This window comes from Tachysurus vachellii, chromosome 7 (assembly GCF_030014155.1).
Source record: "Tachysurus vachellii isolate PV-2020 chromosome 7, HZAU_Pvac_v1, whole genome shotgun sequence".
In the NCBI taxonomy this organism is placed as follows: domain Eukaryota; kingdom Metazoa; phylum Chordata; class Actinopteri; order Siluriformes; family Bagridae; genus Tachysurus; species Tachysurus vachellii.
The window spans coordinates 27,241,093-27,260,465 of NC_083466.1; the positions used below are offsets into that span (position 1 = coordinate 27,241,093).

The 19,373-nt window shown below is 36.8% G+C and overlaps 2 protein-coding genes across 4 annotated transcripts; one reads left to right on the forward strand and one right to left on the reverse strand.

Annotated features, from left to right (window-relative positions):
- The first annotated feature begins 718 nt into the window (after positions 1 to 718).
- On the forward strand, positions 719 to 8,378 carry LOC132849075 (tripartite motif-containing protein 16-like). 3 transcript variants are annotated; one of them, XM_060875266.1, is made up of 7 exons: positions 719 to 1,414; positions 1,988 to 2,083; positions 2,354 to 2,584; positions 4,597 to 4,753; positions 5,116 to 5,175; positions 6,170 to 6,697; positions 8,350 to 8,378. In XM_060875266.1, exons 1-6 carry the CDS (start codon positions 827 to 829, stop codon positions 6,688 to 6,690), a joined length of 1,653 nt encoding a protein of 550 aa, XP_060731249.1. In that variant the 5' UTR covers positions 719 to 826; the 3' UTR covers positions 6,691 to 6,697; positions 8,350 to 8,378. The 3 variants fall into 3 exon arrangements, with proteins under 3 accessions (XP_060731249.1, XP_060731250.1, XP_060731248.1); XM_060875267.1 differs by lacking the exon at positions 8,350 to 8,378 and adding an exon at positions 6,823 to 7,345; XM_060875265.1 differs by lacking the exon at positions 8,350 to 8,378 and having other exon boundaries at positions 6,170 to 7,347.
- A 615-nt stretch (positions 8,379 to 8,993) lies between these two features.
- On the reverse strand, positions 8,994 to 11,638 carry LOC132849074 (uncharacterized). The gene is made up of 3 exons (XM_060875264.1): positions 11,302 to 11,638; positions 10,882 to 10,940; positions 8,994 to 10,731 (listed from the first exon to the last, which is right to left on the reverse strand). Exons 2-3 carry the CDS (start codon positions 10,890 to 10,892, stop codon positions 9,078 to 9,080), a joined length of 1,665 nt encoding a protein of 554 aa, XP_060731247.1. The 5' UTR covers positions 10,893 to 10,940; positions 11,302 to 11,638; the 3' UTR covers positions 8,994 to 9,077.
- Positions 11,639 to 19,373: the final 7,735 nt, after the last annotated feature.

A 19,373-nucleotide genomic window follows, 5' to 3' on the forward strand; every position in this document is an offset into this window, starting at 1 on the left:
ACCGGCCACTTTATTAGATACACCTTACTAGTACCGGTGTGGTCTTCTGCTGCTGTAGCCCATCCGCCTCAAGATTCGACATGTGCATTCAGAGATGCTATTCTGCATACCTCGGTTGTAACGAGTGTTTATTTGAGTTACTGTTGCCTTTCTATCAGCTCGAACTGGCCATTCTCCTCTGACATCAACAAGGCATTTGTGCCCACAGAACTGCCGCTTACTGGATATTTTCTCTTTTTCGGACCATTCTCTGTAAACCCTAGAGATGGTTGTGCGTGAAAATCCCAGTAGATCAGCAGTTTCTGAAATACTCAGACCAGCCCGTCTGGCACCAACAACTATGCCACGTTCAAAGTCACTTAAATCACCTTTCTTCCCCATTCTGACGCTCGGTTTGAACTGCAGCAGATCGTCTTGACCATGTCTACATGCCTAAATGCATTGAGTTGCTGCCATGTGATTGGCTGATTAGAGATTTGCATTAACGAGCAGTTGGACAGGTGTACCTAATAATGTGGCCGGTGAGTGTATATAAGGTTAGCTACAGCAGGGAGTGTGCTCTTTATGAGCATTCCTATAGTTGGGCACAGTGCCAGCATTTTTTTAGGTTATTACACTCCCATTCTCGGTTCCTCCTTCTCTCCCTCTCTCTCTGTCACTCCTATTCACTTCAAGAGAAATGAAACCAAAACTGATCCTTGTGTGTATGTGTGTAAAAGTGTAAAGTGTTAACTGTCTGATCTCCCCGCTTTCTTTTTACTTTTTTGAGTGAGATTATAGCCCAAAGTTTATCTCATACATTTTTTGTGTTCGTGAACAGAGTAAAATGGCAAAGACTAATATTTCATTGGCTCAGGATCAGTTCAGCTGTCCAATCTGTCTGGATCTACTCAAGGATCCAGTGACTATTCTCTGTGGACACAGTTTCTGTATGGTCTGTATTAATGGCTGCTGGGATCAGGAGGATCAGAGGGATGTCTATCGCTGTCCTCAGTGTAAAGAAACCTTCACTTCAAGAATTTCTGTGAGTAAAAATGCTGTTCTGGGTGATATTGTGGAGAAACTAAAGAAGGAACTCCAAGCTACACGTCCTGCTCAGTTTTCAGCTGGACCTGAAGATGTGTGGTGTGATTTCTGTATTGAGAGTAAATCCAAAGCCATCAAGTCCTGCCTGGTGTGTCTGGCCTCTTTCTGTGAAACTCATCTCCAGCCTCACTATGAATCTCCTGCCTTTAAAAAGCACAAGCTGGTCGAAGCCTCCAGACGACTTCAGGATCAGATCTGCTCTCAGCATGACAAACTGCTGGAGGTTTACTGTCGCACTGACCAGCAGTGTATCTGCATGTTGTGTACTATGGATGAACATAAAGGACATGATACGGTATCAGCTACAACAGGAAAAGCTGAGAAACGGGTAAAAAGGAAAAATATTTCTTCTGTTGTTTTAGTGAAAGTTGCCTAATGTGTTTAGTTAAAACAATATTGTTGTTGTTTTACCCAAACAATTCCAGCACTAGAGATAACGCATGATGAACATACATTTGCAAATTTATTTACAATGAACTAATACTTATGTATTAAAATGACTCAATTTATACACTGCAGCAAAAGTAAAAAAAATAAATAAATAAAAAAACACATGCAATATAGAACATAAAGGCATAAAAATAAACCAAAAGGGAATGCGTTTTGTTTCCATGTTCAACACAGTACACAACTTAATTCCTTCCTTAACAAGGGAAAATCAACACTCATAAATTAATTAAAAAAAATAATTAATATATACTGGCAAAATAAATTAAAATGCCATAAATCATGAGGAAATGCAGGTACAAAAATAGTCATGTTGAACCAAGTCACTCACAGGGAAGTCCTTAACCAGAGCTTGAACTAGAAAGCTAACTGCTCCTTCTTTTCTCTTCGATTATTTTACCTCCATAACAATGGAATTAAGCAAAATGTGTTTTTTCTTCCTCGATTTGTTTAGGAGCAGCTGGTTAAGATACAGAGAAAATACCAACAGAGTATCCTGGATAAAGAGAAGAAGCATCAGGAGTTAACAGAAGCTGTGGAGTTTTATGAGGTGAGTTCAAAGGAGTTCAATCAGGATTCCTGGGATTTCCTTTCATTTAGAAACCATGTTAGAAACCATTATTCTTATTCACAATGAGAAGTAAGGAAATGTAAAGTATTATAATTAATTATAATGGATTGATTAATATGTTCCGAAGTACAGATTTAATTCTGTGTGTTTTATTTTACTACTTAAAAGTGGTGTTTCTGCTGCTTTTCTGCTGAAGGTGACCTGCTTTAGATTTACTTCCTGTCTTCTTCTCTCTCTACCTTCTAACAGCGCTCTGCACAAAGAGCAGTGCAGGAAACTGAGAGGATCTTTGCTGATCTGATCAAATCCATGGAGAGAAGACGCTCTGAGGTGACAGCACTAATCAGAGCTCAGGAGAAAACTGCAGTGACTCGAGCTGAAGACATCATGACACAACTGGAGCAGGAGATAACAGAGCTGAAGAGGAGAACTGCGGAGCTGGAGGAGCTTTTATACACAGATACCATCCATTTTCTCCAGGTAATGTCACAATGTCTCAATAAACTACTTCTCATAATGTTGATTTATTTAAAAGCAGCTCTGACAATAGCGTAGCTGCATGTCACAGGTTTATAAAAATCCGATCATTCTGAAACATTATTATTCAGTGTCAGTCTTCTATATTGTGTCTTTTTAACTAAAAAACAAACACAATCTGCTATTTTTTAATGAATAAAACATTATAATTGTTGGAAGATTGCTGTCATGTAAAAGGAATATAAACAGCTCAGATCATGCTGTTTTACTAAAATAATATAGAAATAACTCTATTTTGTAATAATCCATACACATTATCTACACTGCACTTACATATACAAGTACAGTAGAACTGAACAATTGTTTTTCAGCTTTCTTTTCCACACTTGTGGAATACAAATGTGTTAAACAACTTATGACATGCAACTTTATTTTAACCCACAAATTTTTCAAATGAATGAAAATATTGGAACATGTGATTGACAAGTGTTCTTGTTGCACTGGTGTTAGACTGATTCTTTAACCCTAGTATGTTGTTCGTATTTTTGTTACTCAGCCAGTGTTCGTGGGTCTGTTGGACCTGCTGCATTTTTGGGTTTTTAATTCAACACAATCAAAAATTTTATGTTAAAATACTCTACAGATGTTTACTTCATCCCAATTACAACCAACATAAACAGCATATATGGTTAATATTTGCCCTTTACCTTTATTACATCACATTTTTAATTAAGGTGCTACTTGTTTTTTGTTGTTTTTTTAATAAAATGTAATAAAAAAGAAAATCAAATTTAATCAAGTTGAGTGGAAAAAAAATCAACAAATTTACAAGGAAGCAAAGTTTTTCAAAACTATTGATGTTTATGAATATGGGTCCCACAGACCCGAACAACATACAAGGGTTATTATAATATTTAATAGCTTGGAATGTGTACTTTTGGTCTGAGGCCTGATTAAAGGCCTGTTTAAAAAAGGATAAACCAACCTTTGCAAAGGCCAAAGTATGGAGAAAGAATTTGGATCTGCTCATGAGTTCATGTGTCAAACTCGGTGGTGGTCTGGCTTGGTCTTGTTGGCTGCTTCAGGAACAGGCTCACTAATCTTTATTGATGATGGTGTGCATGATGATAGCAGTACTGTCATGCACTCATGGAGTTCATAGACAAAACACACACCTAAGATCAACAAAGACAACCTCAGGGGAAAATGTTGACGGTTATAGACTTTCCAAATCAATCTGCAGACCTTAACCTACCTGAGAAACGTTTATCTCCTGAAGAGGTGACAGGAATGGTTGTTTAACATCTAGACTAAAGCTAAAATTCTGAAATATATCGTATCATATTCATTGGTCAGCTGAATGCACCATCCATACCGAGCTCCCTGACCTGCAGGACATCTACAGCACGCGGTGCCGAACCAGGGCCAGGAAGATTGTAAAAGATCTCAGCCATCCCAACAATGGACTCTTTTCTTTGTTGCATTCAGGGAAATGCTTCCGCTCCCTGAAAGCAAACACTGAGAGAATGAGGAGAAGCTTCTTCCCGCAGGCCATTCGGAGTTTAAACAGGAAACACCCAGGATCTCACACTGGACAACCTTCTTTTTGCACCATGACAATTTAACTCTGGACTGTCACTTTAACTCTGGACTTGCACAGCACAGTGTCACTTTATACACACTTTTTACTGACACTTTAAGGACAATCATAAAAACATTTATGTATATACACTATTTTTTACCTATATTTTCATATTTTATATAGTTTCTTATATAGTGTATACTTTATTTATCTACTTCCTTTTGGCTTTATTTTTTTATCCCAAATTGCATTCCTTTTTCCTTTTATGCTTGAATACCAGTCAGATGTAAAAAGCATTTCACTGCATGTGTGTGTATGTGACAAATAAAATTTGATTTGATTCGATTTGATTTGTTTGATCTCAAACCAAACGTCTTTAATGGAAAATACACTCTGATGTGCATTTTGACAATGTCTTTCTTTCATTTTGTAGCGTTTCCCATCTCTCTTGGACGTTCCTGAATCTGCAGACCTACACTCCATCAGGCTTAGTCCTCACCTTTCTCTTGAAGATGTAACAGCATTTGTTTCTGAACTGACGGACAATGTGGAAATATTCTGCAATGAGTTCAAAATAATATCCAATGCAGGTATATCACTGGAATTTTCTAGAAAGACAAAGTGATTTTTTTCTGCTGAGAAATTGCTTGAAAAATGGCTGTGGAACAGTGGATATATTTTTATGTGAAAACGTTTCTCAAATGTCCTTAGGGTGGTTCGTGGTACAACTTTATAAAGTGTTTCTTTGTGGAGTCTACTGTGTAAGATAAACTTCCTACAGTTAGCCTCCTGGGTTATGTATGTTTGGAGTTATTTTCCCCCTTTGCTCCGGTCTGGCGTTCTCCGGTTTCCTCCGTGCAGATTGCCATCTCTAAATTGTCCATAGTGTAGAAATGACTGAGATTTTGCATTATTATACTGTATTTCTGTTTAATTGTTTTTTCTGTTGCAGTAAAAGGATTCCACATTATTCCACTTCCTGAACCCAAAACCAGAGAAGAGTTCCTACAGTGTAAGTTTCATTCTTTACACCACATACTCAAATCAAATCAAATTCAAATTTTGTTTGTCACATACAGAGTACAGAGTACGACATGCAGTTAAATGCTTTAGGTTTTCGCATATCCCAGGTTATGAGCCTGGGGTCAGAGCACAGGGTCAGCCTTAGTATGGCACCCCTGGAGCAAGTAAGTTTAAGGGCCTTGCTCAAGGACCCAACATTGATGTCTCAGCAGCTTGTGGGTTTGAACCCCCGACCTTCTGATCAGTAACCCGAAGCCTTAGCCACTGAACCATCACGTCCACAGTATACTCACACAGTATACTGAACATAGTATATGCAGGGACATTGAAATTCTATGGACCATATTTGTATTTATTAAATTGAAGGTTTACATTAATAATGTGCTTTTGTAAATACGCAGATTGTATGACATTTCATAGTAAAGTCATTTATAATATAGAACATAAATCATTTTTTGGCTAAACAGGACTAAATGTTCCTACCAACACACCAAGCATGTTCATAGCAAAGCCAAAAATGTCCCTAAATGGTGAAACTGGAAATGACAATGACAACAGAATGTTGAAGGAACCTTCTAAGCATGATGTGATAAATATATGCAGTAAAACAGTCATTAAGCTCAGCCCCTGAAGCACATAAGCTATCATAGACACACAATTGCCTTATATTTATGGCTTATTTTCTAATTATATTTATATAAAAATGATTTTTCACAAAATGTTCATTAAACGAATCAGTGAGCCAGCGATTTCATCTTGACAGTGAACTTGTAGTAACTCATCATCAGTTATATGTTTTGAAATAAACCAATTAACATTCACATTCCTGAGTCTCTCTATATGTAAATTTACAGTACACACAATTAAACTGAATATTCAAGAATACCACATTTCTTTTGTAAATGATCTTGTGATTAATTTCTGAATACATTTGTTCATATCCAGTTTGATGAATAATGACCCTTGTCTTTTATCTCCATCAGATTCCTGTGAGTTCACACTGGATCAAAACACAGTAAATAAACACCTCTGTCTGTCTGAGAAGAACACGGTGGTGACCTGCAGCGAAACAGTACAACAATATTCTGTTCATCCAGACAGATTTGATTATTATCTCCAGGTGTTGTGTAGAGAGCGTGTGTGTGGACTCTGTTACTGGGAAGTGGAGTGGACTGGACGTTATGGGGTTTCTATAGCGGTGTCATATAAAACCATCAGCAGGAAAGGAAAGGGTACGGAATGTTTGTTTGGCCGAAACTATAAGTCCTGGAGATTGTTTTGCTATCCTTCCTACTACTCATTCAGACATCATAAGGAAGAAATTAAAATCCCATTCGTTCCTAGCTCCTCTAGAATAGGAGTGTATGTGGATCACAGGGCAGGAACTCTGTCCTTCTACAGCGTCTCCGACACCATGAAGCTCCTCCACAGAGTTCACACCACATTCACTCAGCCTCTTTACCCCGGGTTTGTCGTTTGCTCAGGATCAACTATCAAGCTATAATTGTCAGGTACTTATTGTCTTATTATATAATATGATATATAATACAGTATTTGACTTTAATGGATGAGAAATTATGAATTTGGAAGAAAAATTATTGTATATAATTCTTAGATTTTGAATATATGCTTTCAGATATACTGGGGCCTTTTATTTGTTTCCATCTTTTCCATGTATTAACAAACATCTCATTGCTGGATGTATATTGTGTACAGGATTGTCTATGGTCTATGGTTATATGAAAAGCCCTATAGTTCTACACACATGAATAAAGCTTTTTAAAATTAATTGGCTTCTCTAAGTTTCTCTCCAACTAGTGACAATTTTATAATTCAACCATAAAAACATTTAAAATCTGAATTTTCACAATAAAATGGCAGAGTGAGATATATTAATAATACTTTACCAAACAATCCAAATCGCAAAAATTCAATGTCAGGAGAACAGGCACAGGTCAGGCAATCCGCAAACAGAACAAACTTGGCTAGGTACAGTACAAGGTCAATCCAGAAAAGCATAAACAGAAAACAAAGGCTGATTCTAGACAGAAAATAAGGGAAAACTGAGTGTATACATGTGACTGGTGTTCTATATTCATTAGGCCTGGCAGCACTTTCCTCTTCCATTTGGTACTAAAGCTGGGCATTTTTGCAATGAAAGTTCAGGATGGATCTGAATAGGTAGGCTGGTTGTCCCTTAATGTTGAAGGGAGGCGGCAGGTGTTTTTGATGTTGAAGAAATGACTGGTTTTCAGATAGGATATGTAGTTATGCTCCTATGACAATTGGGATCAAGCTGGTACATAACTTGTTTACAGAGTCTGAATGGGCTGGACAGCTGAGTAATGGCAGTGTGGACCCAGGTGGCTGGAGCAAGGAGATTTGTGAGGTGTGTGGTATTTGGCTTGGTATAGCTGCTAGTAAATGTATATATGTTCCTCATTCTCAAACCAGCGCATGCAGAAGAGTGGATCTGCCTTGATTTACTTAGAATGGGTAGTAGGACAGGGTAAAGTGTAAAGGGGAAAAGAATAGAGACCAGCAGGCCTGCCTAGGGTTTAGGCACTTTATAGTATGGAGGTACCCAAGATTCTTGTGAACACTGCAAATATTACCTCATTAAAACCACCATTATAGTGGCTGACCTCCCTCCATCCCTCCTATAAACGTTTTCCTTCCATCTTCATCTATCCTGCAGACGTCCACCAGATTATGGAACGAGTTTGCAAGACTTTCAATAATTAGGTTTCTGACACCCACATTTCTTGAGATTAATGAGCACAACCCCATCACACACTAGCCGCTTTAACCATTAAGCAGTTGTTAAGTAATTGCATTGTTTTCATTACCATACTGTACAACATTTATAAATACATACTCAGGAATATCATCATGCATGGTCTAGCTACAGAACAATAGTAGCAATGGTGCTGATTACTGTATGATTAACAGGGTTAAAAAGAACACAACATTAAAACATTTACGTTTTGTGTGAATTCAATAAAATCAGGCATTTGGTGATATTTATTGATGTTCGAGAGCCACCCCTGTGGCTAATTGTGGTACTGCAGACATTGTACTTTGTTCCCTTTTTTGTTATGAGCATTGTTTACAGACATACTGAGGCCTTTTATTCACTTCTCTCTTTTCCATGTGTCAACAGACATCTGCTTGCACTGGCCCTTCCTACTGAGGTCTGGCATTCTTCAGTGCTGTTGTTTTGTTCTTGTGTCAATCAGGATTGTGTTATTTCATGTGGTGTCCTGGATTGTAATGCTGTGTTCAGCACTTTGAAACTGAGTCACATTAAGTCAAGGTTTCGTAAGATCGAAGCACGGGGTTGTGTTATTTTTTTATTGAAATCAATTTTGTATTTTTTATATTCGCAGGATGTTACATTGTCAACTGATATTCCTGTGTTTTTGATAAATCTTTTTCCACATCAATATAGTGATTGAGTATTATTGTTATTGTTATAATTATTATTGTTGTTGTTGTTGTTAAAGTATGAATTACAAAAGATGTTGGTCTCTGTCAAAATGAGACGACTCAGGCGCACTGTCTCAAGCAGATATTTATTGTGAGAAGATAGACAGATAGTTACACAGTAAACACTAGCAGTATGGAATTAACAATATAAGCTAATTAAATAAATCAATTGATAAACATCTAGCCATTAACTTTATAGCTTTACATGTACCATATTTCATGTAAAGTGCCATAGTTCTTTACGTTAAACAATCCTAATAGTTCATCAAAAAGTTTTAAATGACTACCAAATCATACAGTAAAATATGAAGCAATAGCATTAATGAATAAACAATGCATTTTAATTGAATATAAAACACTTAATACAGATGATCATTATTTCATTTAATCTCCTGAATTTATTTATTTGTTCACTTTAGTGAAACATGCTCTTGCATAACCCATTACAGCATTAACTCTTTCCTCTGATTCAGGCTGAATCTTCCTCAGCTCTCTTAGTTTTTTAGCACAGTTCATTTTTCCAGTCTCCTCAACTCGAGGGATCGAAAAGTCCAGAGACTGAAGAATGAAAGCAGAGTCTGGCTTTAAAGCGATTTCAGACAGTTTCATAATAGTGTTGTAGGTTTCTTCCACAAGCTCAGCTTTTTCTTTTTCATTCTCAGTCAGTTCTTCTTTCAGTCTTTTCTCTATGCTTGTCTTCTCCTCTTCCTGTTTCTTGTTGCTTTCTGTATCCTTTTTGACATTTTCAAAGCATTCTGAATTATTGATGCCTTCATGTTGTTTTTTAAGATCATTAAATGTCACTGAGATCTCTTTACTGAGTCGAACATATTTCATGTTCTCTTTGACATGTTTATTGTAGTGACATTTACGTGTACATACAGTACAGTGGTTATTACGCATGACTTCACACCACTCGGCATCCAGGGCACTCCAACAGTTATGCTCATGACAGTTCTCCTTACAGACAGAACAACTGGTCACCTTTCTGTCCCACCATGAAACATTTTCAATGGGAACTTTTTCTTTGTAAAATTCGGTGACTGTAAAAGTAAAGTTTTCATTTTTCTTAATCTTTTCTCTGTTTTCCTCAAGAGCTTTCTGAATATCAGTCAGTTCTTTACTCTTGCACTCTATAACCTCAATGCGGTTTTGTAGATTAGATATACAGGCTTCAAGTCGTTTGGACTCATTCAGAACACTTCCAGTCTTCTTTAAGCTCTCTTTGTTCAGTTCTTCCAGGGAGGCGAAGAAATCTTTTAAACTGTTCTTACTTAGATCCCAGGCTGTCTGGAAATCTTTGTTATACTTCAGGCTTCTCTTCTTAGTTTGAAGATTGTTAAATAAGAAATGCTCAGGTTCATTATCATCATTTTTCCTGAAGGGAATCCCTGCATTCTTGATGACATTAAGAGCATTATCTGGAGGCAGTCCATCTGAGTGAGTGATAAATATCACAATGTTTTTCTCAATGTCTTTACCAAATAAAGACAAAACTGCATCAAAGATGTATTGCTGTCGGTCAGAGAGCTGATTCTCAGATGCCTTCACTACCAGACAGACTGCATCAATTTCTTTCACTCCACTATCACTGTGAAACAGATTGTACAGATTCTCAGTGATTAGTTTATCATATTCTGTTCCCCTGGTGTCTCCATAACCTGGAGTGTCAATGATAGTCAGACAGATTGGGTTGTTCTGGGTAAACACCTCATACACAGTGACTTTATTTGTTTGACTTTTTGACTGATCTGACTGATTCTCTCCTCCCTCCTCTGTAATCTCAAACCACACTTCATCTGTAAACGTCACCCCGAGTATATAATTAGTCATGGCATTAATCAGAGTAGTTTTGCCTGTTCCAGTTTCTCCTACCATCAGTACAATTTTGTTCCGCATATTGATGTCTCTCTGTCCAAATGTCCATTTTCTCACTGAACCGTCTTTTTCAAGATTACTTCTGGTTGTGATGAGACGATATCGTGCTGGTGGACCTTCACTGATTAATGTACTCTTCTGGATTAAATCATGAACCATCAGTGATGTTTCTTGAAATCTGTTAAATATAATGAAAATAAAAATCTAGTTTAATGTAATTACAATTTATACTTAATATGTCCATAATCATTTAAAAACCTCAACAAAGTCTCAACAAAAAATTAAAAAGATGTAAAATGCTGTAAGTGTAAGAATAAAAAGTACTTACCCTGTAGCCATTATGCAAGTTCAATTACCAACAAACCTCTTCTGTCACAACTGCATGACCTGTTGATGGAATTTAGAATTTTATTAAAATAAATATTTGGAAAGTCCTCATACTTTATCATAGCCCATTTATACATCTTAGCTATTTTATATGTTTAAATATACTTTTGTATCAATATATATTTTGTTAATTTTGCTTTCATTTTAAAATCTGGTAGATTATTTGTTCTTCTGCCATATTGCAAGATTAAAAAAAACAGCATGAATTTATTATTATTAATTTAAAGACATTTACACAGCATTTTCATACAGTACTACACAATACAAATTTTCATTGTATCCGTTTTCTCAGGATTTTTCTGTCTTGATTCAGACTGCAATTCACAGTGAAACAGCACTAGAGTTTGTCATGATCACTTACCCTCTCTATTCAGGTACAAATCCAGCAAAATATTTCCTATTGTTGGAAATGTAACAGGAGACACCTATAATGTCAGCAGCATTTTTTAAGTTGTAACAAACAAAAAGCTTGAGTCAAGTGATTCTGGAAAGTTCTAGGTTCCGCTTGTTAAACATCTTCTATAATCACACAAATACCACACAATTTCTGTTCCCCATATTCCACATGACAAGAGCAAAAACCAGTCATAATTTCAGGCTAGTAGGCAGATTGTTCCAAATTATAGAGAAAGAAAACTCTCAAATTGCTGTGAAATATAAGCTAGAGAGCTCATTAGCTCTTAAAACTAATTATTCTCATAATTTTAGAAAGTTATGTAGCGTATACAAATTTACTTATTTAAGTAAAACCAAATAAACTGTTAAAACTGCATCATTAAAAAAGCTTTAACTACAAAATATATAAATGTCCTTCGGGAGCGAGATGATGAGAATGAAGTCATGAAGTCAGACCGTATATTTATAATCACACCCTCCAGTGTTACACATATGAGGATGAGGTTCCCCTTTGTGTCTGGTTCCTCTCAAGGTTTCTTCCTTTACCGTCTAAGGGAGTTTTTCCTCCCCACAGTCACCTGAGTCACCTCAGACGTGCTCATTGGGGATAAATGCAAACATATTTAAATATGTCTAATATTAATCTTGAATTTTGTATTCTATTAATCTTTATATCATTCTTTACAATAACCTTTTGTTCTATGTTTATGTTCTGTAAAGCTGTTTTGAGACAATGTCAATTGTAAAAAGCGCTATACAAATAAACTTGAATTGAATTGAATTGAATTAAAGTTTGAATTGAATTGAAGTTTGTGGACACTGGATGAGGGAATCACACCTGAGTGTTAAACCCCAGCCAATGAACATTACTGAGTAAGCTGTAACTAGGCCTAAAACCACATGAAACCCTCTTTTCCATAGACTTTCAGTTCTCTGAAATTGTTTAACATGTCAAAAAGCTTGAGAATATAAGAATGTAGTTACAGCTTGCTAGCTACATCTACAATATATACAAGAGAGGAGCAATTACTTCAGAATTCTACAGCAAAATAATACTCAGGACAGGTCAATTTCAGTTTATATTTTCCCTCCAATACCATGACCAGGACAAATTGCAGAAGTTATAGTGGTAGTTCATATTTGCTAATGAACAATGTTGAACTTGTTCTATGCATGCATTGCACCTAATCAAGTGAAAATATCTTGCATATAGTCAAATTTATGTATGCGAGATGGGCTTTCCTTAAACTTTGTAGGAAATAGCGACACTGCTTGGCTTTCTTGGTGATGGAGCTGGTGTTGAGTGACCAGGTGAAGTTTTCCATGTTCTTAATGTGCATCTTGCTGTATCTGAAGGAAATACACATCATCTGGTTTTTTGTTTTTTTTTTGGTTTGTTTTGTTTTTTTTCACTACAGTATCATTTCTAGTCTTCCATCTACCTTATTTTTGTGTATGTTGTAGGCATTGACACATTTGTGTTGCATTGCAGAAGTATGTGATATTCACTCTACACTCACTGTTTATGTTAAGAGAAAATTTTTAAAAATTAATGCCAAATACAAGCTTATGGTAAATATCAGTAATTTATAGGAAAAAATTTTTTTTTTTTTTTTTTTTTTTTTTCTGACAACAGTCTTCGGTGTAATCACGAAATTCTCAAATTAATTCATGTGAAATAGATCACGACTTTAACACCATGCCTGCACACACATATGTCTGATTGTCCTCAAGATGGCAGCATTGTTCAGTTCAGTGACCAAAGACTACTAGTAAGCCATTTGCACTGATTTAAACAATTTATTAAAATGAAAATATTTCTGTTTCTGCTCACTTCCTGCCTTGTGACACGACATGTTAAGTTACAATAATCTAATATATTCTATATCACGTTTTTTTATTTAACATTACTGTATATTACAATACATCCGAAAGACATTGTGGTGTTGATTTATTTTTTTTAATAACAGCAGCTGCACATTACTGGTAGCTGTGTATGGTGATGTTTGGTTTTATTATGTAGATGTTTATTAGATATACATTTAGCACAGTCAGGCAGTCAGTCTTCATGACAGTTGAAGGATTTTGGTTTCTTTATAAAATAATAGCAGCATTATTTGTCTAAGACTTTGTCTTATTGAAGAGTGAGTAAAAAAGTAAGGCTGGTGAGAGAATGAACATTCAGCAACATTAAATTTATAAAAAATAAAATGTAATATAGTTATTATTGTTATTATTATTATTATTAGTAGTAGTAGTATAGTTATATATAAGTATATATAATATTAGTATAGTATATTATATTATTATTATTATTATTATTGTAGGATAAAAACATACAACTAAACCTAAACGGCTAAGTGGTATATATATATATATATATATATATATATATATATATATATATATATATATATATATATATATATATATATAAGGATGAGCTGAAGTCTCAGAACGCTCTCAGAATATTGGTGAGGTTGGTGTTATAGGGTTTTAATTGAGGTGATTACCTCTTCATCATCATACTCATTACACAGGAGTGTGACCTCATCCCAAATTCCAGCTCACCACTGCATTAATAGCTGATCTCTGTAGGCCCATAAGCACTGCCCAAGACCTTCCCACCCTGAATGTATACATACATATCCCATAATGTTATAGCATTATTTAATCCCTCCCTGCTGAAAACACCATTTCCTCAGTCAAAGCCTAACTAAAAAGGCAACATCTGAACCACACGTGTGACTGGACAGTCATTTTGGGCCCTTTTTTTTTCACGTGAAGGGATTCTGTAATAAATGTTGTGCGGCTTACTATAAACCATGTCAGTTCCTTAGCACATTTACTGCTATGTTTGTGAGACCCCGAGGGATGGCGTGAAGTAAAGGTGTGTCGAGAAGGTTGTTATGATGTAGTGAGAGGATTATAAAATATCGCACTGGACAGGCTTTTTATGCATTCTGCTTCTGACTCACAACTTTAGGAAATAAATAAAACATGACGTGGACCGAATAACACGAGTATGAAGTCACCCACGCTAGCACACAGGAAATGTAGATTTATTAGTAATAAACATAGATTTATTAAGCCTGTGTTGTAAAAGCACTGCATCACCACATAAGAATTTGTGTATATTAGAAAAACATGGTCACTATGACAAATGTTGATGGATGTAGAATGAAAGCTACATATTAGTCAGGAGAGAATAAGGCATATAATCTGCTCTGTGTCTGTGTTTGTATGTATTTTTTTAAGGAAAACTGGTAGAAAGGATCCAAGTGTAAGCCTCTGCTAGGGAAATAGGGACAGTAGGAATGGAGAGCAGGGAGTTGAACTTTTTTGAATGTTTGCCCATGCTTTAGGTTTGTACTTTAGGCCATGTGCATGAAAGTCTGCATGAAGAACCATGTTCAGGTTCATGTTCTCCATCTTCACATACATTCTCCAGGTTCAGTCTTTGGGGTTTTTTTTGTTCATTTGGTAACAGTTTATTTGTAGGGCACAAACACGGGGCTTTCATATTACATTCATAAGCATAAATATTAAGTAAAGCAGAACCGGTGTAAGGCTTAAATCATAGCTTTTGAGATGCCATGATTTGACATGATCCTGGTCATGGATTCCTCATTCCTGTCATAGTTTCCATGGCAACAAGCCCAATGTGCATTTGTTTTGGTTTCTGTTTCTTGTTATTAGTTTCTTCCCCGATTTAACAAATCTGTAAATCAAATCCCAGTTTATGTACAATCTCGTCTATGATCATACCTCTGGGTAGCTCAGTGTTTATTGATTGTTATTTCAATGATCCATCCATTTTCCATAGTGCTGCATCGTACACAAGGTCACAGGAGCCTGGAGACTATCATGGGACTTGGGGAACAAGATGAGGAACACACTTGACAGGCTGCCAACTCAACATAAGGCACAATCGCACACACACTCACACACTACAGAAAATTTAGATGTGTCATTCAGCCCACAACACAAGTCTTTGGATGGGGAGGAAACTGGAGAAATTGGAGAAACCACTGAAGCACTGGGAGAAGATAGAAACTCCACACATGTGCACACAAACATATTCTGTATAAAAGAACGTATAAAGTCCATATCTATCTATCCTTACAGTTTACAGGAGATATTTAAGGAATACATTAAAGTCCACTTTAACATTAAAGACGGCATGTGAATTTTTTTAACAGATATTATTTTGGAATTTTGTGGAACTGTGCAACAACAGAACAACCGGGTGTATGAAAAATAAACAGAATTCAACATAATCAGAAGGGATTGAGAAAAACATGGGAAATATAATTCAGTGTGTAATGAACAAAAACAAGATAGAATGGCATATCATTTTATCATCCATTTAAGACTGTGGGTCATTATGCATTGACGAGACCTTGTAATATATCATATTCCTGAACACGAATAGTTTTTATACTTTTCTAGTCTTATAATGTGACAGTGAAACACGATGAGTCAGAAATGCTGTAGCAGGGAAAGCGTTCCCTCAGGAGTGATAATCGATTTGTCTGATGTAATGTTTCTCAGAGTGCATGTGATCCAACACTAGCTCCTTTCTGCATGTCTAAATCACATTTATATTCCTGACTAACATTAAATCTCTTTTTCAGATCTGACCCTGTTACTGTGTTTTGTAAACATGGGGCTCATGGAGTTTGGAGGTCAAGTGATTCAGACCACATTCATGTTCTTGTATAAATAAGCTGTAGTGTTGTCATTAAACAAGACATTCCTCTTACTTCCCCAGAGAGCTGAGCTCATATTTACCACACATCTTGACCCAAGGTCTACATCGTAGATTTTACTCTTGTTATGCACCCCAGATTATTAATCTTACTTTTACAGCATTTGCCAGATATCCTATTCCAGAGTGACTTACACTGATTGCATACAACTGAGCAATTGATTGTCAAGGGACCATCAGGGGCATCTTGGTGGTCCTGGGATTTAAACTCACAACCTTCTAATTAGTAGTTACTGATAGAAGTCACTGTGGTGGTTTATCTGACTTATTAATAATAAGTCTTCCATGAATAAAATCAAGAACAGCTGTTTGCTGTGTGTTTTCTTAATATATTAATATTAACTCATGAACAATGAGCAATGAATTTGAATGCATCTGACTTAAAGGTTACATTTATTACTATGGGGGCACGGTGGCTTAGTGGTTAGCACGTTCGCCTCACACCTCCAGGGTTGGGGGTTCGATTCCCGCCTCCGCCTTGTGTGTGTGGAGTTTGCATGTTCTCCCTGTGCCTCGGGGATTTCCTCCGGGTACTCCGGTTTCCTCCCCCGGTCCAAAGACATGCATGGTAGGTTGATTGGCATCTCTGGAAAATTGTCCGTAGTGTGTGATTGTGTGAGTGAATGAGAGTGTGTGTGTGTCCTGTGATGGGTTGGCACTCCGTCCAGGGTGTATCCTGCCTTGATGCCCGATGACGCCTGAGATAGGCACAGGCTCCCCGTGACCCGAGAAGTTCAGATAAGCGGTAGAAAATGAATGAATGAATTTATTACTACTGTATTCAGTCATTTTCAGAGACTGTTTGTTATCCTGGTCAAGGCTGGTGGTCTGGTGATCTTGAGCTGGTGACCAGGAACACCATTCACACCTAGGGTTGTATTTAGAGTTCTGTTTTTGGACAATTGTAGGAGACCCAGATGGAAACCAACTCAGACACAGTTAAAACTTATAAACAGACAGTTACTCAAACATGAACCAGGGATCTTTGTATTTTTGCTTAAAACTGTATTGAATATGTTTGGAGCAAGATATATAGCATGGCTTTGCTGGTTTTGTTTTCAAAAGCTGATGGGTGAAATATAGACTGCCAGACGTGCACATTCTTTCTGTGCATCAGGAGTTTCCTCTAAGTATTCTAGTTTCCTCAACCAGTAGAAAGACATGTGTTCTAGGCTGATTACCATCTCTAAATTATCTGTAGTATGCGATTGTGCCCTGTAAGGGATTGGGATGTCCAGGGTGTCCAGGGTGTCCACTGCCTTGTGACTTGAGACTCCATGCTCTACATTCCCCTATGACCCTTTGTGGGTTAAATGCTACAAAAAATGTTTGACTGGATAGAAGTGAAGTTATGACTATAATTACAGATGGAGATCTGATTAGCTGCAAGGTTTAATCTCCACTGCTGCAAATCTAGGAAAGGACTGCAATAGTTACCAAGAAGTTTCCTACAATCAGGTCACACAGTGTTTACCAGAGAGCTTTAAACTGAACAGGCCATGATCATGTTTTCATGGGTATTTTTCAACACATTCTGGCAGTCAAGAACTGGAAGTCTTCAGGCTTTACTTCTGTCACACTTCATTCATAATGCTGCCAGACTGGGACATTCTTGGCCAGCAGACAAGGTCAAAGCTGTGAGTGGGGAGTCTTTTACTCCAGAAGAGTGTAATGAATCAGACATAGTGATTTGCTGAAATTTTGGTACAAATGGAATGGGCTTATCCACCCAGTCCATTGGGACAAAGCTAGAAATTGAAGCTTGGAGAAACAAGCATCTGTTTTGTTGTATGTGAGGGGCATTAAGTCATTTGTTTTTCAGTTTTGTTTTTATTAAATAAACAATTAAGCCATTAATTTCTTCAGGAATTCATTTTATTCTGGTTAAGGGTGGTGCTGGATCTGGAACCTGTCCCAGAATCATTGGGCACAAGGAAGGAAGTCACTCGAAATGTGACACTGGTCCAGAGCAGGATACTTTAACATGCTTTGACATAGTTATTTATTTATTAAGTGCCAATTTAGAGTCACCAGTCCACATATTAGATTGTTTCTCAGCAGGAGAACTGAGGAGAAGTTTACATGGACAGAAGGAAACAATGTGAATGTCCGCACAGACATCAGCTTGGAGAGCAGGATCTGAACAGGTATCATGAGTCCATTGTCTATTGCAATACTCTGCATTAATTAGGACAAGAGTTCTTAAGCTTTCTGCATTCAGGGATCCCTTCAAGTGTACAGAAATTTCCACAGACTACTGTATGGACTACAGTATGTTGAATGAGAGATGTATATTATACACATATTAAAAAAAATTACTGAAGTGTTTCTGATTGTTTTTCCTTGTCACATTTTTATACGTTGTCATCTCACATTATGGGTAAAAAAAAATTCTGACGATTTTATCTTCGTTTCATTTTTTTTTTTACATAACAAAAACTTGCAATTTTCAGGGTTGTAAAACGATTTATATCCATTGTATTAATCTTTTTACTCGAAATTGGCAAAACATTTGTAAAACCTTTGGCTAAGTTTCTGACCAGATCTTCCATACAACTTTACTAAAACATTCAGGCCGATTGCATGATTGAGTTTAAGCATGAGTTTTGTCAGCTTTGTTATTCTGCACTACACAGGAACCCCAAAGGCCGATTTCTGATCTGGTTTCTAAGCATATATCAAAATATTTTGCCCCTTTCATCTCAAACCGCATTTCCCGACACATGGTTTGAATTGTCCCGATGACAGAAGGGTCGCCCTATGATGGGGCTTGTTTTTGTGTCCAGTCAGCAATATTTCGCTGCTGGTCTGCGTCCCCTGGGAGCTTCTCTGTAACATGTGGAGGTCATTTGTGCAAATTCCTCACTGGAAGCAAAACAGAAGAAGCAAAACAGAAAACGAGGAGCGTCGGAGGAGTATGGATTTACTGTTTCTCTGGGTGTGGGTCTGCAGTATGATTTCCTTGCACAGACCCAGTGTTATGATAGAGAAGGAGATGTTTTTGTCTACATTCCTGTACTTTTATTTCTACAGGAATACTATAGATTTTAGTGTAGAAACTCAAGACAATGATTCTAAGCATCATAATGCTGTTTCTGGCATTGAGTCTAGAGTTTAAGAGTCAATTTTTGAGTCTTTTCTTCTCAGCCTTTATTCATTCGACAAGCCTTGAAATCTGGAATGTTACACCAAAATCATTTATTGTGGTTAGCAAGGAACGTATGTGTAACGTCGCTCTGGTTAAAACCCAGACATGTTTGGTAAAC